Consider the following 27,935-nt stretch of genomic DNA (forward strand, 5'->3'; position numbering starts at 1 on the left):
CCAGGCACAGGAGGCTCCCGAAAGCACCGGCCTCTGGGCCTGGCCTGGGCTCCTCGGCTGTTGCCGGACAGGCCTCCTCCGGGGTTCAACCGCTGGCAGGCCCCTCCCCGGGCTGAGCGGGATGGGACCCCCGGAGGCCACGATGGGGCCCTGAGGGGGAGGGGCAGGAGGCCCCAAAGGAGAGCCCGCCCCTCCCTCCCTGGTCCTCCTGGGCCCCCAAGGACGGGTGGGTGGGTGGGGGTGGGATGGATGGAGAAGGTTTGCAGCCCTGACTCCTCCACCAAGGAAAGAAGAGCGTCCCCCCCTCCCCAGGCCTCGTCCAGGCGTCCTGCGGAGGAGAAGCCCCTCTTGACTGCAGAGGTTTCACTTTCGCTGATAGCTGAACTTTATGGCCGCAGTGGGTGAGGATGAGGCTCCTCCGAGCTGCATGGCGATTCCGGAGCGTTCTTTTCTAAAACGCAGCTGCGATAATAACATTCCCTCCCAAATCTCTTCTCCCCCCCCCCCCCCCACCTCAGCTCCGAAAGGAAAATAGTGCTACTGAGAAGGAGGCCTCGGGCGGGGAGGAAAGGGACGAGCCCTAGAAGGGAAGAAATGGGGGCTTTCTTCTTGGGGTCCCTGCTTGCTCCTAAAACCAAGTGCCAGATTTTAGGTGAACTCGAGAGACTCCAGAGGCTCCGGCAGCCTTGAAACTGAAATGGTCATTTTGTGACTTCATAATAATTGTTTATTTGGAATTACACACACTGACACCACACGTATAATGCAGAGTATAGAGCATAAATGCTTATTGCTAGCACAGGTCTTTCTGAAGGTACACAAGAGAAAGAGAAACACTCCTTTCACCACGAATATTGGATAGAAGAAGAAAACTCACTTCTTAGAACATTAAAACAAAGAAACCCCACAACCTTCTGCTATAACACTGTAGGACGTGACGTTCGTCTTATCCAGCTCAGGAACAATACTTGTATCTTGCTTGTGCTTCACCACTGACAGAGAAGAAGGACGGAGGATGCAGAAGCATCACTGGCAGAAAACACTGGAAGGCGGGGAGTGTCCAGAGGGAGCGCTGCCCACCCCCCACCCCCCGAAAGGCCTGAGGCAGCCCTGGCACTCGGAGGGAGCTTCTCCTGGGCCAGGCAGGTGGAAATGGAGGGCACCTGCATGGACACCCATCTGTGTGCAATGAGGCTTGCCTAGAAAACGCCTGCTGCTCTGGGCCATGTGGCCTGGGTGGGTGGGGGGCACCCTGTCTTGTGCCATGGAGACCAGAGGGGGAATTCAGCTGGTTCTCTCCAGTTCGGGGGAGCCGGTAGCGGCGGCTGCAGGAGGCTCCGCCCACCCACCCCAACATAATGCGCGCGCACTGCCCATGCGCAGAAGGCAGTGCACACGCGCAGACGCAGCGAGTGTGCCCACATTTGCGCACCGGCAGGGAAGGTAAGTGAGTCCCACGGCTGACGGAGGCCCCTGGGCTGCCTGGAGCCAGTCTTGGGCGCTGGCTGACTCCGAAGAGGCCAGGTGTTTCTGACACAGACTCCTTGGGGAGACCCCTCCCCTGAATGCAGCTGAAAATGCACAGCTGTCCTCCCAAGAGCCACAGCTCAGCGCAGCCCCTTCGGCCTTTGGGCTCCCAAAGCCTCAGAGGGAATCCTGGGCTTTGGCCCAGTTCCTGGGGAGGCCTGGCCAGATCTGGCCAAGCGCTGCGCTGTGGCTGGCCATGGGGTTCCCAGGGGCTCCCTAGCCAGAAAGGGGGGAGGCTTCAGGGGGCCACTGAGTGAGTTGAGGGCTCCTTCTTTTGGAAGAAAAGTTTCTGCCCAAGATCATTTCAAGCAGAAAGCAGCCAAGGAGGATGGGTCTCTGGCTGCCCCTTTTAGTTCCAGCCTCCTGAGGCTGTCAGTCGGCAGAGGTTTTTGGGGGAGGGTCCTCCCCAAACCCTCAGCCAGTGCTGGTGGGGCAGCTGTTTGGCCACCCAGGGGAGCCATTTCAAAGAGGGCTGCCTGGGGGGCCGGGCCTTTGGGAGTCAGCTCCCCGAGAAACACGGAGGCCCCTGAGCAGGGGAGGAAAGCACCTCCCCTCCCCCAACGGGCAAGGGGAGCACATGGAGGTTCCAGGAAGCCCATTTCCCCGAAGCAGCAGTGAGGGCTGCTGAGGGGGGCTGCCTCTGGGTGACCCCTGGGGGAAGGAGAGGGAGTGGGAGGAGTGGCTGCCGCCTCTCCAACCTCCCCCAGGAAGCCCACCTGGCCAGGCCCCTCCTTCCTTCCCCGAGGAGAGCGAGCAGAGCCTCCCAAGGCCGTGGCACAGGCAGCGGGACGGGTGCCCACAAGATGCCCCAGGCTGCTGCCTGCCTTGACCAGAAAGCAGAGCGGCTTTCCCGGCCAGGGGCTGCCTCCTGCCTGCTCCTCCCCAGGAAAAGCCCCCTCAGCAGGGGAATCGGCCATCCAGCTCGAGCGCCTTTCAAAAGATCAAAGGAGTGCGGTGTCAGCAGTGGAGAAGAACCCCTCAAGTTGAATAATGAACTTGGTTGCGATGTTATTTTAAAAACAAACATCAGTGTCACTTTTTAAAACTTCCTGAGTGCTCAGTCCCTCTGGATAGTGGCAGGGGCGCGTCTGGTGCTGGGCAGCCCCCTCCTCTTAGGAGTTCTTCTGGGGAATCTTGATGGTCACCGTCTTCACTTCGCAGTATTCTCGCAGGCCACTCTCTCCCCTGGCCGCACAAGGAAGATGGGGAGTCAAGGCCGGGCCCAGGACCCCCAACCAGCACCCGGAGCCTGGGCCACGGGCAGGGCCAGCCCCCCCCCCCCACGGGCAGGAGCAGGGCCGCCCCAAGAAGGACAGCTGGGACTCAAGGGCCCCCGAAGGAAGGAGAGAGGAGCCAGGGCACTCTCGTCCAGCTGGGCAGTTCCAGGAAAAAAGGGAATCCTCCTGAGTAGCAGTTCTCCCACCCCCAAATCCATCTTGATCGGCAGCCCCTGCGACCCCCCCGGACCCCTCCTCAGAACCTGCAAGCCCACTCTCTATCCAAGGTGCTTACATTTCTCTTCCATTGCCGGACATCTTGAAGCCCCCGAAAGGACTCTGGGCGTTCAGGGCATTGTAGCAGTTGACCCTGGAGGAAAAGAGGGAGAGGGGCGTGAGGGCGGCCCCCGCCTCACCCACCAAACCATTGCCCAGCTGTGCTCGCAGCCTCACCAGACGGTTCCCGCCTGCATGGCAGAGGAGACGGCCAGCGCCTTGTTGATGTCGCTGGTGAAGACGGCAGCCACCAGGCCAAAGTCGGAATTGTTGGCTCTCTCGATCACTTCCTCCATGGTTTTGAACCGCAGGACTCCCTGCACGGGGCCAAAGATCTTCACGGGGGAGGAGGGGAAGTGGGGAGAACAGAAGGAGGACAGTCATGGATGGGAAGAAGTCCAGGAAGATTTGTAGCCCCCCCACACCCCCGTGTGAGGCTCCAGCAGCACATGGGAAAGGACAACACACAAAAGAAATGGGTGAAGCTCTCAGCCTGGGGCAAGGGAACAGAGACCAACAATGGGATGGCAGAGAAGGGTGTGCCCCAGAGATGTTCCCTTGAGGAAGCGACACACAACCCCCCCAAGAGACCAAAGCTGCAAGACTGGGGAGCCCCCGGTGAAGCCTCCTCGGACCAGGGAGGGGCGGGAGAAGCGCCTCCGGCCACTTGAAGAGAGGCTCAGCTGTCCCTGGTGATGGGCTTCTTGGTGGCCCTTCCAGGAAGAGATGCAGATGTTGGATGGAGCTCCACAGCCAAGCAGGGCCCTGTAGCCTCCCAGCTCGGGAGGCCTTGGGGGCCTGGCTGAGCCCGACAGAGGGGTTGGAATCACAGCAGGGGAGGGGGAGAGGGAGTTGGGGGGGGTCAGCTGGGTACCTCTTCCCTGGCGATGCGCATGTCATCAGTCACGTTGGAGAAAACGGTGGGTTCAATGAAGAACCCCTTGCGCCCCAGTCCTTGCCCCCCGCACTCCAGCCTGGCCCCTTCAGCCACGCCACTCTGGATCAGCTCCAGGATCTTCTTGTACTGCTTCCTGTCGATCTGAAGAGGGGAGGGGAGGCTCTGTGGCACCACTGGCCCTGCTTGCCCTCCCGCCCTGCCCTTGTGAGCCTCTCCTGGCGGTTGGCTCAGGGTGGGGCTCCATCCCCCACCCACCCACCTGTGGCCCCTGCTCGGTGGTGGGGTCAAAGGGGCTCCCCACAACTCTCCTCTTGGCCCGCTCCACGCTCCTCCGGACGAACTCCTCGTAGATGGGCTCCTCCACGTAGACGCGGGAGCCGGCCGTGCAGCATTGGCCTTGGTTGAAAAAGACCCCCTGGTGGGCCTGCTCCACCGCCTGCTCCACTGCAAGACCAGAGAGACCCCTGAGGCCTCGCCCAGCACGCCCTGCCCGGCCCTCCAAGGGGGGAGGCTGGGCCAGGGAGGGGGGTTGAAAGGCCAGGGCATCCTGTGGCTTATCACAGAAGAAGAGATTAATTTACACTTGTAACTGCTATAAAGGAACTTTTTTCCTTTCTCTTTTTTCTGCAGATTGGCCTTTGATCTCTTTTCTCTTTACACATTATTTCTCTCTTCTGGGGAGAGAAAGGAGAAGCCTGCAAAGGGGCAACTTACAATCGGCATCTGCGAAAATAATGTTGGGGCTCTTCCCCCCGAGCTCCAGCGTCACCCGCTTCAGGTTGCTTCTGCCGGCGGCTTCTTGAACCAGCTTCCCCACCTGAAAGGGAGAAGAAGGGGAGCCAGTGCCCGGGGCAGAGGCTGCCGCTGTAACCCCTGGATGGGCCGGAAGGAGGGAGGAGAGTGGCTCTGGCCACGGAGGTACGGAGCCGCCTGTGGGAGGCCGGCTGGTCTTGGGAAGAAAAGCTGGTTCTTCTCGGGTGAAGCTGAGCTTTTATTCAGAGACCGGCTGGCACCCGTTGCCTTCGGTTAGAGGAGGCCTGGTGAAAATTCGGCATTTGTTTGATTCGCGCAGAGCGAGGTTTCTCTGACTACCAAGGACTACCAAATAACAGCCCAATAAATTCATGCAATTTCAGGGGTCGGCTGAGAAAATCCTATTTGTTTTCTACCCTCATTCATTCGTTCTTTGATCCGGTTTGTTTTGAATTGCTTTCTTGGTAATTAGTTAAAAACTCTGCTTTAAATTTGTCTTTAGCTGCTTTGGAGACGTGGTTTATGGCCGAATGGAAAATGGTTCTGTTAAAAGGGAAGAATGTGACCCAGGCAAGCGGAGGCCCTTGCAAGTGTTGGAGGCCTCCCTGGAGCCTTGTGGAGCACGCCAGGCTTATGCCAGCCTCCAGGAGGGGCCATTTGCTGGGCAAACAGGAGCCCCCTCTCGGGCTGACATGGAAATCTGCTCCCTCAACCAGCCAACAGTTGGTGCGCAACCCTGGTGCCCAGCTGAGCTCATCCTGCCAGACCAGCCACCACAAAGCCCAGAGGCAGCCTCTGACCTCTCGATGCTTAGAACTGGGTTGTCGCCAAGGAGGGTGGAAGGATCGACTGGGACATTTTAGGGCCGAGGTGGAAAACGGAAAGGAGTCGCTCGCCAGGGGAGGTTCTGTACGTATGTTAGGGTGGGACTGGAGAAGGAGACCCTCTAGGCAGAAGGGCTTCCTTAGCACCAAGAAGCCAGCTTCCCTGATGTCACCCACCGACTCCCGACTGGCTTCTGGGCTTCCATGGCTGGGGGCCACTTCCTAGCCTCGCAAGGGCCCCCCGTTCCAGGTGGCCACTGAGATGGAGACCCCGGAAGGTCTGAAAACAGGCCCAGGAGCCATGCAGAGAGCTTTTTCCCTGGGAGGGGGGGCTGGCTCCGGGTGTCCCAGCCTGGAGGACAAGATGCCCTGGGAAAGGTGCAGGCCCAGGCCTGCTGCTCTTCCCGGAGGTGGCCGGCTGGCCGGTCTCTGGCAAAGAGGCAGGAGGTGCCTGCTGAGAAGGGCCGCAATGATCAGCAGCAAGACAGCTGTTTGCTCCAAACATTTGCTTGGCGTGAACCAACATTGGCCTCTCCTGGAGTTTGCTTTGATGGTCCTGCCCCATTTCTTGTTGACTAATGATGAACTCATGCTTTGTTCAGCTCTTCTCGGCATAAAGAAAACACGCGCACAAGCGGGGCGGGCACAGCCTTTCCCAAGCCTTTGATCGAAGCTGCCGAGGGACCTGGCCGAGCATCTTGGACCCTGCACCAAAACCATTACAAAGAAGCACAGCTTTGCAAAACAGAAGAAGTCCGGCCTCACTGGGGTGTGTCTCTCCTGCACCACCCAGACCCCCACCATTCATCTCCGCACACAAGCCGCATCGGATTGCCGAGGGAAAGTAAACTTGGATCCAACTTCAATTGTTCTGAGATGAGTCTGGAGTTTCTGTCTACGGGAGGCAGAACGCGGGTGAGGAAACGTAAATCATCTTTGGAGAGGGAAACAACAATGCCATGGCTTTGGGACAGAAACTCCAGCTAAGCCCTGGAAATTTACACAGCTCTCCGAAGAGGAGCCAACCGCCATGTGGCCATCCAGCATGAATTAGTGCTTCCTGAGTAAATCTCAGTGCGCTGCTGTCTCTTCCCCACAAGGCTTCCCCAAAGGGATCAGCTCAGGTCAGCTGCTCCAGTCATCCAGCATTTGGCTTCCATGAGCCGCAGACCAAGAATTTCCAAAAGGGGCCATGGTGGTTATGGCTCCCGAATGCCAGGCCTAAGCGACGCCCTGCAAGGCCCCCTGATTTGGGAGGGTCTGCGGCCTTTGGTCCCTTGGCTTAGGAAGCGCAGAGAGGAAGCCCTTCTCCTTGGCTCCTCCGGTTGCTCAAGAGATCTCAGGGGAGATCTTCCCTCCCGAGGCTTCACCTCTTCACTCGGCAACCCCACATAAGGTGCCCTTTTGCCTGCTTGGCCATGAAGCCCCCTCTGCCCCTGGGCTCAGCAATGGAAAGGGGGCAGGAGGCACTCCATGTCCCCAGGGAAATGACCCACAGATGCACCCGTGTGGGGCCTGCAGAGCAAGACTGACTTGGGGGAGACCCGCTTGGTCCACAGCCCCAGCCTGGCCCCGAACCTTGCAGCCCGATCCCATTGGGGGCCCGGGGAAAGGGGGCGCAACTCCAAAACGGCCCAGGTGCCCAGCAGCTGAAGGACGAAGATCAAAGGAGCTGCCCTCAGAGGGGAAAGGGAAGAGGGAAGCCTCCTGCCTCCCCCAGGCTGAGCTCCATCCAATGCTGCCTTGCAGAGGAAGCCGGCCGCAGAAGGAAGAGGGGAGGCTGGGAGGAACCGTCCCTCTGGCCGTTTGGCTCATCCCCCCACTTCTGATGCCTGGGGGTCTTTGGGAAGAACAAGGCTTGGGGTTTGCAGCACCATCTCTAATGAGCCATAGATGAAAAGCTGGCGATGGGGGAGGGGGGCTGGGGGGGGAAGTGACCCATGACCAGGGAGTTTGGGGAAGACAGTCCCTGGCCGTGAGAGGCTCATGGGCCGCAGCCCTCCACCTGCGGGAGGTGAGCCCTGCACGGGGGAGGGGGCTTGGAAGGGGCACATCAAAGGTTCCCAGGAGGGGCATCCATTCTACTCCTCCCAAGCGGGAGGAAGAGGCATTTCGGGTCCTGGAAAGGCCGAGCCAAACCTGTCTCTGTCCCAGGCGGGCAGAGCGTTGCTCAGAATCACCTTGGGAGAAGCCGCAAACCGTAACTGCGGGATGCCTCCCCGTTGCCAGCCCGGGCAGAGACCCTGATTTCACCAGGAGCCTCCTGAATTGGGCGGCCCCTTTCTCTAGCGGAGCCCACAGAGGGTCCAGGAGCAGAGGGAAGATGTGCCAGCCCAGGGTCTCTTCCTGTGCAGTCCAAGGATTATGGGGAAGGGGCTTCGGGGGCCACGGGGTGAGTGAAAGAACGAGGGGAAGGGGCTTCGGGGGCTGGAAAGCTTGTTTCAGAGCCCTTCCTCTTGCCTGCCAGCCCCAGGGACCAGCAAGCCTCCTCCGGGGGGGACCCAAGCCCCACTGCAGGGCCTCTTTTGAGGCATCGGAGGGCCTGAGACGAAGGCTCCCCTGCCTAGTCAGTCTTGCTCTGAGCCTCTCGGGTAGCCGGGAGCAGAGCCAGAGCCTCCCCCGGAAAGGGGCTGTGGGGAAGCAAGGGGGCTTCTGGGGGCCCAGCAGGCCACGGAGCGTTATCTCCCGACATCCCTGGAAGGGACTCTGGTTGGGAGCAGCGGGGCTGACCTGCTGCTCCAGGAATTCCGCAGGACAGGAAATCAAAAGCCACCTGAAGCAGTTTACACTCCCGTTGGATTAAAATATCCCAGCTGCTGCTCCTGCTTTGGGCTCTGAGAGAATGGCTTTGTTTCATCCCGCAATGCTCTTCACTTCCTGCTACCAGCTTTTCAAAGCAAATACCGAATTTGGGCAAAATCCAGAGAATTTTCATTTTAAAGGCCTATTAAAAACGAAATCCCTCTGAAATGACAGGGAACATTTATTTTGGCTGCCATTGGCAGCTCTGAACCTTTCGGTGTTTCCTTCCCACAGTAAGTCAGCCGCTGCCAGAGTCTCCTTAACCAAACACGGGCTGGAGCCCTTCACCAAATTCACCAGGACACATGACGGTCGCTCCCCCTGACTCCAAGGGAGCGTGAAGGGACGGGGGAAGCCCTTCCCGCACAGCCTGCATGAAGGTGCCCTGAGGGGCTGAGGCTGGCACCCTGGGAGCAGGGAGCGGGGAATGACACGCAGGGCCTGGGAAATGATGGGGAGAGGGGCTGCCATCGCTGGAGAGGCGCTGAGCACCGGCCGCAACACCAACCCCCTGGCACCCGGCCTCTTCTTGCCATGGGGGCTTCCTGAAAGCTTCAGTTCCTGAATGCCAATTCAAGGGATGGGGTGATGCTTTCTTCTCCCCCACCCACCTTCCCCCCACAGCACCCACTCTTACCTCTGTGGAGCCCGTGAAGGCAATTTTATCAATCCCTGGGTGTGAAGCAATTGCCACCCCCACAGTGGGTCCAAATCCCGGCAAAATGTTGACCACGCCTGGAGGAAAGCCCGCCTGTCAAGGAAGGGGGCAGGCAGAGAGAGAGAGCACGGCTGAGCGAAAGCCGGGGAGCTCGGGGGTCCGGGGCCACGTATGTGCCGGGGGCTCCTTACCTCCTTAATGAGGGTGCCCAGGTGGAGGGCGGTGAGCGGGGTTTGCTCGGCCGGCTTGAGAACCACTGTGTTGCCACAGCAAAGGGCTGGCGCGATCTTCCACGCAAACATCAGGAGGGGGAAGTTCCACTGTGCAAGCAAAAGGCTTTTGTTGTGAGTTAGTCAGCACATCATCTCAGTCAAGAAGAAGAAAAATGCTCTCTCCTTTTATACGGTCATGGGGGACAGCGGGCATGCAAATCAATTCTGTGATCCTGCCCCATTGATTGCCCCATGCCCACAATCCGCTCTGCGCTGGGGCTCAGCCTGAACACAACTTGGGCAAAGCGATGGGGACACATGGAATGACTTTTTCCAAAAAGCTTCATTGCCAATTCCTGCAAGAAACGAGGGGGGGGGAGCAGATGCCACACAAACAGAGGGCCCCTTGGGAGCCCCCTTCCATTGTCGGACTTTTCGGCACCCTTCCTGCCAAAAACATAAAGCCAAAGTGCTGCGGTTCTGCTTGGTGCCCAAAGGGGAGGAAGAGGCCGGCCGGCGGCCGAGGGGAATAGTGGCCCTTTAGCTGCACTGGTCAAGAGACCCTCTGGGGCCCCTGGGAGGTCTGGCCCAGTTGTCCTGGGGCCTTTCAGGAATGGAGGCACAAGATATGGCACCCACTGCCTCTGTGCCGGATGCCCCAAACATTTTGGACCTATTGAAGACAAAAGGTGAAATACCTCCACGAGGGTGTCAGTTTTCTTCTTTCTTTCTTCCTTCCTTCCTTCCTTTCCTTCCTTTCCTTCCTTCCTTCCTTCCTTCCTTCCCTTCCTTCCTTCCTTCCTTCTTTCTTTGTTTCCTTCTTTCTTTCTCTCCCTCTCTCTTCCTCCCTCCCCTCCTCACTTGCTTCCTTCCTTCCCTCCCACCTCCCTGTGTGAGTCTCTCTCTTGGCCAAGAGCCACCAAAGGCTGTCGGATTGTTTGGCTTTGCTCGCTCCGGTCCTGGGAATTCGGAGGCTGTGGGCTGCCTAAGAAGGCTGCCCTAAAACTCTATTAAGATGTGCAAATAAGCAGTGGAAGAGCTACGGATCCGCCTGCAGTGGGTTTCCCCTGCCTCTCCCCCGGCCCAGCCGCCCCTAATGAGAAACACACTCGGGCTGAAGCCCCTTCAAGGGAGCCGATTCCAATGAAAATAAATACGAGGTGCAGCAGAGAGACTCACCGGGATGATCTGTCCACACACCCCGATGGGCTCATGCCTCGTAAAGGTGAAGTAATCTCCGTCTGGAAGAGAGGGGCCTGCTTACTCTCACCAGCACCCCAAGAGGAGCAACCGGAGGGAGACGCGCAGCACACCCTGTGCGTGCGTGCGCGTGCATGTGCGTGCGGTTCCAGGGGGACACTGGGGAGCATCACACAACCAGCCACAAAGCCCAGCTGCTCCCGTCCTCTGGCCCACACAAGCCCTCCCCTGAGCATTCCTCCCTTGGGCCAGAGCCAACCCCCGTCCACCAGGGACTCTGCCTTTGGGAGGGGACTGCCAAAGCCCCCCACCTTTCGGCTGGTTCGGTGGGCCTCCTGGCTCTTCTGCTTCGCATGGGGCCCAGTCCTCTCCCTGCCTGCGAAGGCTCCATTTGGAGAGGCTGATCCGACCAGGCGCCCGCCAGGCGTGTCTTGCTCAGAGACCGACCCAGCAGGGCCTGGCAGTGCCGGACATCGCTTGCCTTGTTGCAGAAGGCTGCAACCGATCCGGGGGGATGCCGGGCACAGCACCCCCTGGGTCGTCTAGAGCAACCCCAGGGAACGGGGAGAGAACTCGTGCCTTCAGGTCAGGTGGGAGGGCCTCTCTGGGACGTTTCTCCAGGGAGCTTCTGGGAAGGAAAACACGGCACCCCCGGCAGCATCCGAGGTCCAGCCTTGTTTCCGGCCTGACTGGGATCAGCCACGGGGCCTTCTGTGCCTCGCCATGTTTCCCGCTCCTTCACGCTGAGCAATTTGGGGAGGGGGCCGGAGGGAAGGGGATCCGCTTTGGTGAGCAGGGATGTCTTCAAGGCATTCCCAGGAGCCACATAAAGAATGGCCAGTTATCAGCAAGAAGGGAGTGGGGAAAGGAAGCCGGAGCAGATACGGAGGGAGAGGGGAGGGCCGGAGAGGCTAATTAGGAAAAGGCCCAGGGGAGATAAAAGGAGACGGAGCCCCCTCCCCATCCTCCTGTAGGGTAGGCCAGTCGGCAGCCAGAGCCATCTGGAGGGCATCAGCTGTGGGCAGGCAATACCAGGCCGTGCAGCTGCAGCCAGCTGTTTCTTGGGGAGGGGCTGCCTCACCCCCAAGCGATGTTTGGGACTGGAGCGTTTCTGACCAACCCCATTCGGGAAGCCCTTTCTGGACCCCCAGCCAGGAGGAGCAGCTCTCAAGGAGCCCTCTTCTCCGCTGCGTTGGGCGGCTCTGAAGCCGTTGGGAGACACGGGGCCCTGGCGCTTGGCAAGAGGCAGGCGGCAAATGCCAGCCTCCGATTCCCAGGGAGACTATTTTAAAATAAAATAATTATTTTCCTCACTCCCGGGATCTATAAGGGGCGGACTTCATAAGCGTCCCTCGTGCAGGAGGCTTTCTGGGGAGGAGAGAGATGAAAGCCGGCCGTCTTCTCCACACCTTGCCTGCCCACCTGATGGGCCCTATAAACGGGGTGTCAGTGAGGCCGGGGAACAGGGCTTGACAGAAACAGGCTGCTCTGCCCAAACGCTGATCTTTCTGCGGCTGCGAATCGCCCTCCCGGGCGGAATCTGACCAGGCAGCGCTGAAAGCTTTACTGTTTCCATAAAACCACTGAAATTAAAAGGATCCTGCCTTAAACTGGGGCAGGAGAGCATCAGGCCGTTTCCTCGTCTTCTGGCTCTGTTTCCCAGCCTCCTCCGGCTCAGGGGAAGGGGCTGAGGGTTGGGGGGATCAGCTTGGCTGCTAAAGAGAGCCCGCCAAGCAGGCTCTGCCCCAGAGAACAGTGGGTCCGCAGGAGGACCAGGGGCATGGAAGGGGCCCCTCTAGCGGAGGATTGCCCTGTGTCTCCTCAGAGGTGACCCGTCTCCAGGTGGAGATGCTGCTGGATCCTGAAATGGCAAATGGCTCTGAATTGAAGGAGGGAAGGATGGACCTTTGGGCTCAGAGGAGGAAAGGAGTTTGGGGGTGTTAGCAGACGGCCGCCCCCTGCAGTGCCCCTACCTGGCACTGGAGAGATGCCACAGAACGAATGCAGGGCAGATTCTAACTTACCCACCGGGATGGTCAATCCGTGAATCTTGTCTGCCCAACCGGCGAAATACCGCAGGGTCTTGATGACCCCGTGAAGGTCGACGTAGAAGGCCTGGAGGAAGGGCTTCCCACTGTTCAGCGACTCCATGGTCTGCAAGGCCAAGCGGAGCAAGAATCAAGGCCTCCTTCTGGGCTTGGGAACAGAGAGAGCTGTGGGGAGGGTCCGGCAGGGACGGCTCTCTTGGAGGGGCTCTGCACACAGGGCTCCCCCGCCAATGCCGGGGCCAAGCCAGCATGCCCTCAGGGCCTGGTGCACGCGAAGGGAGGCGGCACAGGGCTTCCCACGACCGCCAATCCATCGAACGGCCGAAAGCCGCCAGAGGCCTAACCAGGAGCCTTGATTCAGGTCAAGGCAGGTGGGGCCCCGTGTGATTCACCTGGAGGCCCCGCTTGCAAGACCAAAGTCCTGAGACACGGCTGAGGCTTACGCTGAGGTGCTCAGGCAGTTCTGTGCTGTCTTTTCCCACAGGCTTTTCCTCAAAGCCTTTCCGGCAGCAGTTTTCTGGCATGTACCCCTGAAAAGTGGTGAACCCTCCCCGAAGCAGCCTGGCTCCCCAGGGGCCGGAGGTGCGACCCATCTCCTCTTTGAGGGCTGCCCCCCGCCCAGGTCACCCCGAGCAGCCTCTCGGCCTCAGCACCAGGCAAGATGTCCTCCGGCCCTCTGGATGCTGGGACCAAACAGCTGCCAGGTGGCAGCTCCCAAAGAGGAGGCGGATGGTCCCTCCAGGGAGAGCCGAGAGGGTGCTCAAGAATGCCCATCCCAGCTGCGGCCCGAGGCTCCTCTGGCAGTGGAGATAGCTCCCGTGCCCTTCCCCACCAAGGCCCCAAGCCAATCAAAAGACGCCGCGGGCCCTGGTGGAGGCGATCTTCCCATATTCCTCTTAAGGAGCCCCATAAAATGTTCGCTGCCATGGCTTAAATCACTTTTAAGAGCCCCCATTATCTGCCCACGAAGGTTGCGGCAGAGGAAACGCATCTGTGGAAGCCGCTGGGCGAGAGCCATAAATCCAGCTGAAGCGCAGGAGGGCGGTGGCTCCTCCCTTTCCCTGCCGGTGAGGCCGGCAGCAGCGGCATCTGTGGCGGACAAATTCAACAAAGGTTTGGCTCAGGAACCGCAGCCACCGGCCGGCGGCCGACTGATTTGCTGAGCCCCTCCCTTCCCCCTGGGGTGATTTTACAGCGTCTGCTGGTGGTAAGATGATTTAAGTGTTGACAAAGCTGGAATTAAGATGTTTGCTGGCTTAGTTCAAAGCGCTTGACGTGTGGAAAATAACATTAGCTATGCCACCATGTCGGCTCTCACCACGTGCTCCACCACCGTGGGCTGGACCATGCAGCTTAGCGGCTCTTGGGCACCCTGGGGGGGGGACGACCCAGAGCTGCCCAGGGGGGATCGGGATGCAGCCTTTCGCACCCTGGCTCCTCCTTCTGTTCCCCCGAAAGCCTAGGAGGAGCACTTTGAAAGGCAGCTTCCTTCGGCAGCCTCTGGCCTCCTCCCACAATGTCCCACCCGCTGGACTTACAGCCAGGAGGGCGCGGTCTCTCTCCACCAGATCAGCCAACTTCTCCAGCAAGCGTCCTCGTTCAGAGGCGTCCATCCTCCGCCACACCGAGCCCAGGGAGAAGGCCAGCCGAGCAGCCTGCACCGCCTTGTCTGTGTCAGCCTGGGAAATGGGAGAAGCAGGTGGGCTAGAGAGGCCCCCCCTCGCTTGGCAACTGGACCCCCCCCCCCCCCCGAAAGCAGCCACCTGCCGTTTCTGCATTCTGGGACGGGGCCCGGGGAGATGGGGGGGGGGGGTGTCAGCTCTTCTCCGGCCACGGAGCCGGCCAGGCCGTTGGCATCTGGGCATTTTTCTCTCAGGCGGACCTACCTCACAGGGGTGTTGTGGGGAGACGCAAGGGCAGGCTAGAAACACCACTTATCTTTACCTTGTCAGCTTCTTGCACGTCACAGATCTGTTCTCCGGTTGCAGGATTAAATACGGGGAATATTTTCCCACTCTCTGAATTCTGCCACTCATTGTTGATAAATATCTGAAAAGGCAAGAAAAAAATGGGCCTTTTGGTTCTGGCTAAAATGCAGAGGTCCCCCTCACCTCTCCTGGCACCCGGAGGGGCCTTTCCCACCCAGCCCCCCTCTTCCACCGGAGCCCTTTCAGGACTACCATTCCCAGCATCCCTTATTTCTCCCCGGGGGTCATGGGAGTCGTAGTTACACTTGCACCAAATTCTCCCCAGGCTGCTTTCCCTGGTTTCAGGCTTCCCTTCTGGGAGCCAGGACGGAGGCTGCCCTGTTGGACGGCTTGCAACCGGCAGAGAACACCCGGCTGTGCCTGGCTTGGAGGAGGGGGAAAACTCGGGTCCTTCCCTCAGGCTCCCCATCTGCCCCCCGAACCTCCAAAGTGGATCCGGCTTTCCTTGGGGTGATGCTCCCCAAAGCAACCGGCCACAAGCAGGCTGAAAGCCCCCCAAGGGACCTTCCCCATTCGAGGCTGCCGAGCGTGGCAGGGGTGCCTCTCGGGCGTCTGCCTCTCACGGACACAACGGGCTTTTCCTGGCCTGGAGTCTCGCAGGGCAGGAAGAGGCGACGGAGGAGTTGCTACTGTTAATGGTTAACATTCGCTTCTTCCTGTCCCAGGACGTTGTATAAACAAAACTCAGTCTTTGCCAGCTCCTTCCTGTAAATGGGCTGCCTTCGATCTGGCTGCGAAGGGGGAATATTTACTCTCTCCTCATCCAACGTCTTGGAAAGGCTCCAAGTCCTGAAATTCAGCAGCTGGCGGCTTTACAAGCCCGATCTCATGCTGAAATAACTCACTCTTGGGGAGTTGTAGGCATTTGGTGTCAGGTAGTGCCACGCCACAAGCCCCCCCCCCTCCTCCCTGCTTGGAGGATTCTCCAAGGATAAATGAGGCTTTGGCAGGACTTTTAAGAACCTCCAGTGGACGTTGATGAAATGCCGAGAGCCGCACATTTGATCTGACTTTCATTAGGGCCAGTTCGTAAAAATGCCACCGGCTCGGACAAGGATGACACATTGTGTGAACGGGGATCCCTGCAAAGCCTCAAGTGGGGTTTTCGCTCCCCTGGTTTGTTTTGCTCTTATTTATTGCTGCCATTGTAGTGGGCAACGTTAAATCAAGGCGGCTATTTGACAGCAAATGTTGCTATCAGTGAATTATATCCAGCTCTTCCCCAGCCCAGAGGAAGAAAGGGACGGCCTCAGGGAGAAAGGGCCCCTCTGTAAATCATGCCCAGATTGGCACCGCCCAGAGGGGGCATTGTTCCTTCTCAAGGGGGAAAGCTCTCACAATTGCCCTGGAATCAGGGTTAATTAAGGCTAGCTGCAGTCATAAATCAGCTGGGGGATTTTTACAGCTTAATTCAGCCTTAAGCCACAGTGCGTGCTGGTGAATGTATGGAAGGTAACTGATTAACCAGGTTTCCCAAGAGTTGCTAAGACGGGTGTTTTGGGCTGAACCCAGAGTCACAGCTCTTGGAGTGAGAAAACAAGGGGAAGGGGAGTAGCAGTTAGCCACGGGCCTTGTCATCCAAAGCCCTGACTCTGGCGGCAGGCTCTTTCTGTCAGGTTGGTGTATGTGGGGGGGATCATCCTGGAAAGGGTGGGTGCAAAGAGCTCTCGGGCCCCCAACTCCGTCCCTTGGGCTCTGACTGAAGCCCTCAGCTGCTCCAACCCGCTGGGCAAATGCCACCTGGTGCCCATCGTCCCTCTCTTGGCCACAGGTCAATGGGATTGTGGCCAGTTTTAAGGGTAGAGAAATGGAATAACTTCAAATGCAAAAACATCTTCCACTCTTTTTGACGAACCAGCGGAAAGCATCACCTTGCAATGGCTCCTCTTTGTGGCCTGGAGCTCGGAGAGGCCGCCGGATGCTTCTGGCTCACTTGGGCCGTTTCTCCCAAAGGGAGAACTTTGCAAAGAGAGATGGAGATTGCCATCCATTTGGCTCCAGAGTTCCCATCGCTCTCTGGCTCCCATTTCCTTTGCTGGGAGACTCTTCCGTGCTCTGCATGGGATGCGCGATCCTCTCCGTGCCGCTAGGGGTGATGTCGCTGGGCTGCCTCTTGGACCCTCCGCCCACGTCCAGCAGAGCCCTGGCCGGTGGTCAGCAGTGGAGACTGAATGTGCTTCCCTGGGCCTTGCTTTTCTCTGGTCTTAGTAAGCCCCGTCCTTCAGCTTTTTGACATTCCAGAAGGATTTCCCCCCTTCTGTACAGGAAAGGGATTTCAGCATCCACTTAATAACAGCCCCCCCAACCCCTCCCCCCTCGGGGGAAAAGCAGGTTTTTGGATGAATCAGAATTTCCCAGTTTTCACTTATTTAGTAGCTGGTTACAGTTTCAGTTCCATCCAAGTGATTCGTTTTTCATACGATGTTTGATCCTCTGAGAGTTTTTGAGGCCAAACCTGTAAAATTGGAGGGAGGGGCACGAATGCCAGAGACGCTTCTGGAGGAATCACAGCTGTTTGGCCCCAAGCGTCCATCCTGCGGCTGGAGCTGAGTACATAACGGTACTTTTTTGGGACAATTTTGAAAACACGCAAAAAATGCGGCAGCTTCCCTTTCCCTTGGTGGTTATTTCATAATCCCACTGACGCTGGGCCAGCACTTGCGCCTCTGGCCATGCTCCAGCCTTCCTGTCCTCATTCTGGGCAGATGGACTCTGGTGCTCTTCCTAAGGATGAGCCACCCTGCTTCCCGGCTTCTGAGAAGTTGTTCTCTGCTGTGGGCCTGGTGGCTGCCCTGATCCACATGGGGCCACTTCCACGCAAGGGAAGATCCTGAGCTCAGCTGAGCAGGGGAGATGGGACATCCCCCCTCCAAGTAGTCCTCCACCTTCCCCTGGGAAGATCAGTCCTTTCCCGGTGCGGAGAGGAGGAGGGAAGCAGCCCTTTGGGACGAGTCAGGGGGAAGGAAGGAAGGGGGGACTTTCTGCACATCACTCCAGAACCCCCACTTTTGGAGACAGAGAAAGAATCCATTCCCAAAGCAAGGAGGGAGGGCAGGCCCCCAACCACCAGCCGTTGGATCTCATTCAACTCCTAGGATTCAACGGCTGTTTGCAGGGAGCAGCTTGACACCAACCAGGCCCTGCTGGGAGAGTTTCCTGGTGGATTGGGCCCCTTTTCAGTAACACAGGGTTGAATTATGCCTCTCTGTGTTGTTTTAGGTGAAGAGAGTAATTCTAGCCTTCCTGTTAATAATCAGCTTCTGGAAATGCCGTTCTTTACTAGAGGACACCTCATCGTTTTAGGGAGGACACAATCTCTCTCAATATTTATCTCTTAAAAAGCAAAACAAAGGCAGGCCATGGGAAAAGGACGGGGAGGGGGGGAGCCCTCCATTCCGCCTGGCTTGGGAGCCGCTTTCTCCACAGAGATGAGGAACGGCTGGAATGCCGCTGGCTCCGTCCTTCCCGGCCCCTTTGGCCCGATGCTTCTCCTTCGCGTGATAAATCACCGGCCGAGCGCCCACCTTGCCTGTTTGATCTCAGCTCAGCAAGATTCAGTTCTGAAGTGAAAAACTCCAGGTCTGATAGGGCAGAGACGGAGGAGCGCAGAGCCCCCTGACCTGGGGGAGGCCCAGCCCACAGAACGGCCCAGCACACACAGCCCCTGCTCTGCCAGCCAGCCGGCCTCTTTCCTGCTTTCCCAAGCCGAGCCTATCCGGGGGGCGGGGGGGGGGCTTATGACCAGGCCGGTCCTAAAGAAGGGCCCCCCGGCCCAAACCACCCTCACAGCCAAGCGCTCCTCCTGCAAAAGCCAAGCTTGCAGACGTCAATTCGCCCCCAGCCCAAGATTTTGCCTGAGGGGCCAAAGCATCTTCCGGCAGTTGCCAAGGAGGGTTTCTGCGGAGAGCTTGGCCCGGGTGGCAGCGCCACAGAAGTGTTCGGAAGGGGGTCTCTCCATCACAGTTGCCCTGAGACGGAACTGAATTGCAGGCAGCTCAGAGATCTTTGGATCCGCCCAGGTGGGATCCTTGCTGATCCATGGGGCCTTGGCGCTGGCCACCCGTGATCCCTTTGGGGTACGCATCAGGCCTGGCTGGCATTAGGAGCCCCAAGGATGCCCAAGTCCTCAAGAGGAGGGCTTTCTCAGGTGGGCATCCCAGGCATCCCCCTCAGCCCCCCCCCCCGACCCCCAGGAAGAAGGTTGGGTGAGCCCAGACAGGCCTGTGGCCTCCTCCGCAGCTCCTGGCCCTGCTCTCTGCAGCTGCTGGCCTACTTTCCTCACAAACAGCGCCTGGTGCTTGTGGAGAACATCCCGGCCGCTTACTGGCCAGGACTGTGCAGGCAGCCTTGGGGGGGGGGGGAGAAGGAATGGGGGGGGGCGCCTGCAGCTGCACAGCTGGAGCAAGGAAGAGGAAGAGCCTTTTGCTCTCCCTCCCTCCCGCCTGGCCACTGCTGCAGCTCTGTCTGGCCTGGAGGCTCAGCCAAGGGTGGCAGGTCAAAGAGGGGGCTGCAGGGGGGACTCCCGGAGCTGTCCAAGCGCTGGTTCCAAAAGGTGATCCAGCCCCCTGATGCAGAAACCAAAGGCTCCTTCCCTCCGCCGGGTTTTTCCCACCCTCCGAAGCACCCAGGGAGTCACAGGCCCTCCGCACCAGTGCAAGCCCCTCGCACCGCCGGACGCATCCCTTGGCTGTTGGCTTTGGCTCAACACAACTTGGGAACCTGGCTTATTCCACAGACCATCAACGCATGAGGCATGGCGTAGTGCCATGTGGTGGTAGCCCTTTCTTCCATGAGGGCATTGAATGGGCACCTAACCCCCTCTTTCCTGAACGTCTGAGTCGGGCAGCCTGACAAACGTTCGTGGCCAGCAGGGTCTCCCTTGGGGCTCCATGAACCCGGGCCCTCCACTCTTTCCTGCCCAACGCTGGGCACGTTCCTGATTCTGGCAGGGATCCAGGCGACGTTGCACAGAGACGGACTACAAGCTAATGTTCATCTGAAATTCACCCAGCGGTGGTCCAAAGCCTTCCCTGCTTCCCTACAGCTGGAAAAGTTGCCCAGGCTGGTGAGGGAGGAGCGCTGGGTGCCGTGTGGGTCAGAGACGGGCTCTTTGTCTTGCCGCGAGAACCGGGATGCGCGTCTCAGGCATATTGGGGCGATAAATCCTGCCGCCTTCTCCAGCCGTCCACACGGCGTTCCTTAATGGGGGGCTGTTTCATTTTGACACTGTCTCCCAACTTTGCTGCTTAGTTATTCATTAACCGTACGTCTTGCCACAATTTCATGGCTCTCAGAAGTCTTCAAGGAATGAGAAAGAAAAATGAAAACCTACCTCGTAAGATTGAATTATAAGGAAATAAAAACTAAACTACAAGAATGAATTAACCACCATTCTCATCAGAAGCCTAAAAATAAAAAGCAAAAGATGCACAAAAGCTGTTGGGAAAAGGCTCCTTTTGAAGAACCTCCAGGAGGCCCTCGAGAGGGGAGGGGCTGGATCTCTGGGGAAGCCGGTTCCAAGAGCCCCCCCCCTCCAGCCCCCCAGAAGGGTGGGGTGGGTGAGCTTCGGGGGGGGGGGCTGCTCAGGGGGTCTTGTGCCAAGGACCTCCAGAGGGTCCTCGGTGTAACAGCCCAGCAGAAACATATTAGAAATAAAACGGCTTTGCTGGAAAGGCGACACCAGAAGGCAACGAATTGGCAACATCCCTGGAAGCCCCACGAGGCTGGCTGTGAAAGCAGCCATTCAAGGGCCTGCAAGGGAGAAGACCAAGAGGATCGCGGAGCCCAAGGACACCTGCGGACTCCACCAAACCTCCCTCCCTCCCTTAGGGTTAGAGGCCGGGTGTGCCAGCCCACCGGAGGGCCTTGGTCTGGAGCAGGCCAGGTGGAGGCCGGCTGCCCTGGCCTTGCCCCTTGCATGCCCATTTTCGGAACCGGCCTCCCTGCCGCAATTCAGCTGCAGGCGCTGCTCCGGTTCCCAAGCCTACAAAGGCGCGAGAGATTCCCTCGGGCGGCTGGTCCCTGCCCGGAGCCTTCTCTCCGCTCCCCGCTCTCCCTGGCACCGGCACCCGCTCCGCTCCGCTCCCCCGTGGCTTCCGCGGAAGGAGAGCAGAGACCCAAGCAAGCAACAAAGACGCCTGGACGGCGGGGGGGGGGGGGGAGACGCGGCCCGCTACTCCGGGCTATAAACTGGGGGGGGGGGGGATTCCATGCTTTCCGTCAGCGCAACTGTCGAAGCGCGGAGGAGGAGGAGAAGACGGGGACCTCCTGCTGCCGAACGGTGCCTGCCCGCCCAGAGGGTCTGCCTCCTCCGGACCTCCCCCCCCCTCGATGTGCCCAGATGTGCCAGAGGTGCCTGTCCTTGGTTCCTGCCCCTCCCCCTCGCCTCTCACCTGCGCCATTAGGCTGAGTTCTTGGCTGCCATTTCCACCGGCTGTGTCCAACAGCCTCCCCGCCCTTTGAAGGGGCCAAGCAGGGCCCGGGCAGGAGGGAGAGAGGGCCCCGCTCGGAGGCTCCGAAGGGAATGGGAAGAGGAGCAGAAGCTGCTTTTGAATGGTGGCTGCTTCTTTGGCGGCGCTGCTGTTTCTTCTGTGCAGGATCCCTTCGATGGAGAGGCGTCCTGGGCCAGGGAAGGCACTTGCCAAAGGCAGACAATCCCAGCCATTCCGAGAACGGCCATGGGGCCACATTGCGGCTTTCTCTTTGCAGCCGGCCAGCCCTGCTACTCCGGGTGCCACAATGCAGGAGCCTGGGTTTAACTTAAGAAGGAAGCAAATTCCCTGCATGGAGTTCGGAGATTGGAGTCCATTGAGCCAGCATGGAGGCCACCCCAGCCCCCTCCCCTCATCCTCTCCACAGCCAAACATAAGAAGCAAGCTGGAGGGGGGGGCAGGTCCCCGGGATGCCCCCAGCCGTCCTTAGAAGAAAGGCAGAGAAAGCGGCCACGGACTGGCTTTGGGGCTCAGCCGGCACAAACAGAGCTCATGGGCCTCCCTGGCTGCTCACCTGCCAGCTGGGGAGGATGGGGAGGGTGGTCCAGCCTGCACTGGAGCTGGAGCCCTTTCTTGCGGGGGAAGAGAATCAGCTGGCCAACAGATTGGGGTGGGCAGATTTCCCTTCCTGACAACTGCTGGACAGGGAGCCCAGTCGGGGTGAAAGCTCAGCTGATCCTGCTCTTGGCCTGCCCAGCTGGGCCTGGCCTGGCTGGTGGAACCAGGCTGCCTGTCGGGAGGGTTGTGGCTGTAACAAGTAGGTTGGTCTGGATGCCCTCCCAGGGCCCCGCCAGTTCTAGTAGCCGGCAGTGTTTGAAAAGTCATGGTTCACAATTAATAGAGTTGCTCAGAGGGAGAAGAGCAAGGAAACCTTCCTCAGGATCTGAAGGATACAGTTTAGGCCCCAGGACCCTTAATCCCATCATGTATTTAATTAACCATTTGCATTCATTACAGCTGCCCAACTCAACTTCAAGCCACTCTGGATGCTTTACAAAAACAACGAAATCCATAAAAACAGATAAAGTGCCCCAACCAATAGTAAAAAATATTTGCAACCCACCACTGCCCTTCACATATATAATGTGGTATTCATCTGTGCAGATACAGTCAAAATATGAAAAAAATGTTAAAATACAGGGATTTTACAAAGAATTAATGGAGCTAGATAAAATCTTAAGAGAAACAGAAGAAAAACTAATAAAGAAATTGTACAGCTACTTATTGGGTATAAAACTGGAAGAGGAACAAGTAAAAGAGATGATGATAGCATGGGCGAAAAACTTTGGTTACACGATAGAACTAGATAAATGGCAGAAATTGTGGGATAGGAATTACAAATTAATGTCAACTGATATAAAGAGAATTTGTATAAGCTGTTTTACAGATGGCATCTACCGCTGGCAAGGTTGGCGAAAATGTTTAAGGACAAATCAGCTAAATGTTGGAAATGTTGGTGGACATGTGGAGAAGTAAAAAAGTATTGGATAAAAATCAAGGTATGGTTGGAAGAGATGACACAACAGTGTATTGAACTGAAACCAGAAATATTTCTACTAGGAATTTTACCTGTGGAATGTATATTTGATTATTCATGTATTAACCGCAGCTAGAATTGTATTTACACAACATTAGAAAAGTGGAGAAATTGATGAAAAGGTGATAAGAAAACTATTAGAATGTGCAGAAATGAACAGATTATCATTAGCAATTAGAGAGAAAGAACAAACTGAATATGATGTGATATGGGAGGTATTTTATCAATGGCTGGAGAATAAAAAAGGAGTTTGGAAATGAAGATTAAAGAGTAAGTAAAAATATATTAAGATAGAGATGTAAATAAAAAGGATATTGTGTGTGTGTATAATGAGAATAAGGATGTTTAATTTTAAACTATTATTATTATAAGATATCAAGAAGAAAATGGAGAGCATTCTAATGTTTAAATGTTTTACTATACGTGTCTACTATAATATTAAGCTTAGTGAAATAATGTTATATGAATGTGAATGAGATGGAAAATGTGAATGATGTTGCACAGAGATGTTTGTAACCAGAGGACACATTGCAGGTAGACCGATGGAATGTTTATGTTTGTAAATGAACAATAAAAAACTTTTTATTAAAAAAAAACGCCCCCCTCACTTCTGCCCACTGGAAGCCACCCACTCTAAGCTTGTGATTTCTCTTCCCAGCAGAGCTCCAGAAAGTGATTAACTGGGTTTACATAGCTGAAGGGGGGGGCACTGGCTCTCCTGCAGACCCCCCCCTTGGCGCTTCTTCACCCTGAGCACAGAGCGGGCGGAAGACCAACAGGGCTGTCTCCACCATCATAACACACTTTGTCTTCCAATGAGGGGCTGTTTATCCCAGCCTGTCCCAGCAGCCACACTGGGGGGGTGGGGTGCACAGCCCCCCTTGCAAGGAGAGCTGGCTGGCTCCCCATATCCACCATGGGGAAGGGGTTCAACCATGTGTCCTGCCTCCACATCACAGCTGGACAAAAGGGTCATATTCTCCAGGCCAGATGTGCTAACTGGTCCCACCATTGCCATTTAGAAACAGGTTTGCAAAGGGAGCAGGATTTCCCTGCCTACGCTCATCTCTCCAGCCTTTCTCTCCCCTTCCTCCCCCCCCCTGAGGTCCACAAGAGGCCATCTCTCACCCCAGCCATCCTGCCTCATCCTATCTGAGACCCCTGGGGGCCCTTCCTGAAGAAGGATCATTTAGGGGGCAGCACTGATGTGAAAGGGGCCCCCAGGCTGGGAAATGGGAGCAGCCAGGCTGCCAATCCAGGTGGGATTCAAATGAAGCCAAAGGAGTTTTTGAAGGGACAGCCATGTGTAGTATAGCCCCCTCCCCTCCCACTGGGACCAAGGGCTAGTTGGGCCCTCTTCCCGTGAGGGGCCACCCCAAGAGAGCAGCTGGCAGAGCCAGGAAGCCAGAGCTCCAGGGCAGAGAATCTCAACCAAACAGGTGGGGGCTGCAGGCACAGCTCCCCCCCCCCCGAAAGAGCCATGGCTCAGACAGGGATTCCTTTGATGTCATGGAGAGGCATTGGCTCCCTGCTGAAGGGCCACTTGCCATTTTCTGGGCGGCTCCAGGACTTCTGTGCCTCTGCCTACCGTTCGCTGGAGTCCTGGGCGATGGAGATGGGCTTTGCTCCCAATAGTTTACGCCTCCCCACTTATGCTGTCTGCAAACAAGCACACACATGTCCTGGAGCTCACTTCCTGGGAAGCCTTGCCAAGCAAAACCCTTGGAATTCATTTGCAAATGGTCCAGATGCAGCCGTCTCCCCTCCCCTCCCCCCAGAATCCCCAAGAGCAAAGAAGGAAGCAGGTCCAGGGCCCCAAAGTGCTTCTGAAAGGGGAAGCACACAGTCCATGTGCTCCCCCCGCCACCCTGAGCCCCCCCAGCCTCAAATGGCTGCCTTTCTCCAGCGGACTGACCCCCAATTAATCTGCCTGCCCCAGGTTAGGGCTGGCAAGAGCCCAGAAGGAGCCGCACAGCTGCAGCTGAGAGGGAGCCTCCTCTTTGGGCAGCCTCTTCCAGCAAAGCCTCAGTCCCACAGCCGATGTGTCCAAGACTGGTGAGTCACCAAGGAGGCCTTCCTTCCTTCTTCCTTCCTTCCTTCCTTCCTTCCTTCCTTCCTTCCTTCCTCTCGATAGGCTGGGTTTATTTAACACAAGGAGACTTCTAGGCGACCATTTCTAGAGTCAGCAAAATATTTCCTTTCTTCCCACCTCCCAGCCCTCCCTTGGCAGGCGCCTGTGGGGAACAAATGGGGGAACAAATGTCGCTGCCCCACAGGCAGGCAGGGGGATCGGCCGGAGGGTGGGAGGGGGGCATCCGAGGGAGGGCGCTGCCCAGCAGCCCCTGGAAGCCCCAAAGGAGACCCTTGCTCTCCCTGGCGGGGGCCCTGCCCAAAACCCGCTGAAAAGGCCTGGGGGGAGCCGAGGGCTCTGGTGCTCCAGACCCTCTGATGCAGCTCCTGACTGAGGCACAGGCCCCGGTGTGGGAAGGCTGCCTGGCCTGGCCGGCTACGCGAGCACAGAGCCTCCCACGGATTCCCTGCCTTCTCCTACAGGGGAAGCAGCAAGAGAAACCACACACACACACACACAGAGAGATTTTGAGATGCCAAGGAGGGAAGCCTCTGCCGCCTTCCCAACTCTGCTTCTGAAGAGGATTGTTTAGAAAAGTTGTCACTTCAGAGGGCGAAGGGAGCCCAACGCCTGAAGGAAGCCAGTCGGCTCTTTTCTCCCTCACTGTTTTTCTTTCCCCAAAGTGAGAAAGGCGATCTGGGCCTGGATGAGAGTCTGGCCAGAGAGCCAGGACCCTCGATTAAAGGCTCCAATTAGCTATAAATCATTTGTCAGGCCTGCCCAGGGGGAAGAAGCCGAGAGAGAGAGAGGAGGATCCGGGCGAGAGAGGCAGGGAGCCCAAGGAAAACACCCGGGATGGGGGTGGGGAATCAAGGAATAACTCGCTTCTTTCATCCTTTCCCTTCGGATTCTCTCTGGGGACCTTGGGAAGAGGACCGTCCCACTGATCACCACCCAAAATGGAGCTCTGTAGAGCAAAATCTGGGCATCTGCGGGAGGGAAGCCTCTGCAGGAAGGAAAGGGTCCGGTCCCACCTGGCTCGGCTTGGGGGATCCCAGGACAGCCTGAGCCTCCTCTGCCAAGGGGCATGACCTTCCTCCTGGGACACCTCCCTCCTCTGGAGCTTTGCACCAGCTCAACCCCCATTTATACTAAGCCCCCAGAGTTCAAGGGGCCCTTAAAGCAGATCCAGGTGGCAATTTTGCCTCTTCCGGTCCTCCCTTCTGGCTTCACATTGCCTCACTTGCAGGAACCTCTCCAGGTGTGCTAAGTTATAATGCCAGGTGCCCCATCCTTCATGACCCACAACCCACAGGGGAGGACACTAGGATTCGTAGTGCAGCCGCCAGTCACCATCCTGCCCACGGCCCACCCCGGAGGGATTAGCAGAAGCCTTGACTTCCTCCTGCATGAAACAGGCAGCCGGAAACCTCCGTCCTGAAGTGGGGGGCCTGAGGGCAGAGCTCTACCCCCAGGAAGAATGCCGGGCACTCTGCAAGCCTGGACCAACAGCTCCACCTTCTTTCTGCTACCCAGATGCCAGGGCAACCACGTTAGCCATTTGTAAACGCTCATGGGAAGAAATACGTCAGAAGAGGAGATACTTCAAGACACTTGGAGAGATTCTGGGCTCTGGTCAAAGTCAGAAAAAAGAACTCGTGTTGGGGCACTAATGTTGGCCCCACCAGTTAAAACGAACAGTTAAATAGGAAGAAGAAACAGAGTCGGAAGGGTCCTTGAGGGTCTTCTAGTCCAACCCCCTGCTTAGCCAGGAAGCCCTATTCCATTTCAGACAAAAGGATTAAGCAAATGTGGTAGACATCCAAGGGAGGGGGGACCCACAGCCCCAGACCCCACTGATTTCCAGAGGACCTACAAGCTGCTTTTGCAAAGTTCACTGGGGCTGGACTCCCTGCATTCCCTCCCTGGAATCTGCTCAGTGATTTACAGCGGGTGTTAAAAAAAAATACTGCAAACAAACCGAAGGGTTTATTTTTAAGATGAATGTGGATAATTGAGCCAAATGATCTGCAGGGCTACAAAAGAGCTTTTTAATCTGCTTAGCCTAGCTATTGCTTAATTTTTAAAAGAAGTGGTAAATGAATTACTAAATGCAGAAATTCATTTTGAAAGTAAAATGCTATTCAGCAAATGGGACTAAAAACACACCTCATAACCATCCTATCTCCAGCTCGGTACTTCTCTTCAAGTGCGATCAATTATTTGTTCAAGTTTGAAGCACCGGATCTCCTTTTAAAGCATTTCAGGATTAGAATACGAGGAAGGTTTGATTTTAGGCTATGATCTAGTGGGAGCATCTCTTGCAAAATTCCACCCAGATGAAATCACCCTGAAACCTGTGCAAGGCATCTTCCCAGAAGATCATGTCCAACACCGCTGTGAAATATAAACAGGACTTCACAGCCAGAACGTTGCAAATTTAAACCGGCCACTAGAACTTCAATTTGGGGTAATTATCTCAACCTTTGAAAAACTCCAAGTGCTGAAAAACAAGAAACGAGCATTTCCCTGATAGTCTCTCCTATTTGTTTCTTTAAGAAGCAGCTCCGCAAAGGAGAACTCCTTCCAAATTCGCCAGGCTTGATTGGATTGCATCTCCTCCAGGAATTGACCAGTTTAAACAGAAAACAAAACAAAATATTTGCAGCTTTAGTTGGAAAGAACAAGGTTCAGACAAAGGAACAAATAAGTTCCCCCAAACTCATCTAGAACAAATGACATTCAGAAAGAAAAATTCTTAGAAAGAAAGAAAAATCTGACGTAGTAGGTTAAAAGGAAGACTGGGAGACTGAAATGCAAAGCAATCTTCTCCTTCTCTTTCTCTCTCTTACAAGAATTGTGGTGGGGGTCTCCCTCTCCGATTCAGTAGCCACCAACTGCTTGTGCTCAAGGCTCCGGAGAAACTCGGGGGGGAATTGCAGAGGGGAAGGTCCCTCTGGAGGCGGCTCAGCATCCAAAGGGCTTCCTCGTTCCCAAAGCTTCCCAAGGGGGAAGGGGCGAGAGGGGCCACTTACTTTGGTGTGCTTGATTTCCAGGTTGAGGGTGGGCGAAGGCAGCAAGTGCAGAGAAGCCATCAGGGCCGCCGGGTCCGCCTTCATTCCCGCGGGCATCTCGATTTTGCTGGAAGTCATCGCCTCTCCTGCCTCTGCCTTTCCCAGCGCACTTCTGTCCCCGTTATCTGGCTGAAGATGATGATGACGGATGGGGAGGGGGGGGGAGAGAGAGAGAGAGAGAGAGAAGGGGAGGGCGGACTTTATCTACTTTCTTCCCCGTCCCCCAAGAGGAGTGCTGAAGGCGCGGCTGTCCTCCTCAGCGCATCTAGGCAGGTGTGAAGGCAGCCGCTTCTTATAGGACCCGAGGGCAGGGCCAAAGAGGCCGGACCGTCCTACCTAGAATGGAGGCTCTCCGCTTA

The 27,935-nt window shown here is 56.9% G+C and overlaps 1 protein-coding gene across 4 annotated transcripts; it reads right to left on the minus strand.

The window, feature by feature from the left end:
- Positions 1-710: 710 nt before the first annotated feature.
- ALDH1A2 (aldehyde dehydrogenase 1 family member A2) lies at positions 711-27,823 on the minus strand. 4 transcript variants are annotated; one of them, XM_032232881.1, is made up of 13 exons: positions 27,538-27,823; positions 14,360-14,464; positions 13,954-14,094; positions 12,392-12,521; positions 10,347-10,408; positions 9,147-9,275; positions 8,935-9,048; positions 4,633-4,735; positions 4,178-4,362; positions 3,895-4,059; positions 3,198-3,355; positions 3,040-3,114; positions 711-2,712 (listed from the first exon to the last, which is right to left on the minus strand). In XM_032232881.1, exons 1-13 carry the CDS (start codon positions 27,652-27,654, stop codon positions 2,640-2,642), a joined length of 1,557 nt encoding a protein of 518 aa, XP_032088772.1. In that variant the 5' UTR covers positions 27,655-27,823; the 3' UTR covers positions 711-2,639. The 4 variants fall into 4 exon arrangements, with proteins under 4 accessions (XP_032088772.1, XP_032088773.1, XP_032088774.1 ...); XM_032232882.1 differs by lacking the exon at positions 27,538-27,823 and adding an exon at positions 14,826-15,017; XM_032232883.1 differs by lacking the exon at positions 27,538-27,823 and adding an exon at positions 14,647-14,799.
- Positions 27,824-27,935: the final 112 nt, after the last annotated feature.

The sequence above is a fragment of the Thamnophis elegans genome, chromosome 16 (genome assembly GCF_009769535.1).
Source record: "Thamnophis elegans isolate rThaEle1 chromosome 16, rThaEle1.pri, whole genome shotgun sequence".
Classification (NCBI taxonomy): Eukaryota; Metazoa; Chordata; class Lepidosauria; order Squamata; family Colubridae; genus Thamnophis; species Thamnophis elegans.

Excerpts from the sequence above, each read along its gene's own strand:
- ALDH1A2 (XM_032232880.1), bottom strand. The coding sequence starts at position 14,812 with ATGGGGAGCCTGAGGGAAGGACCCGAGTTTTCCCCCTCCTCCAAGCCA. Across the intron at positions 10,409-12,391 it reads CGGATTGACCATCCCGGTGG|ACGGAGATTACTTCACCTTT; the intron begins GTAAGTTAGAAT and ends CCTCTCTTCCAG. Across the intron at positions 4,060-4,177 it reads CCACCGAGCAGGGGCCACAG|ATCGACAGGAAGCAGTACAA; the intron begins GTGGGTGGGTGG and ends TCCCCTCTTCAG.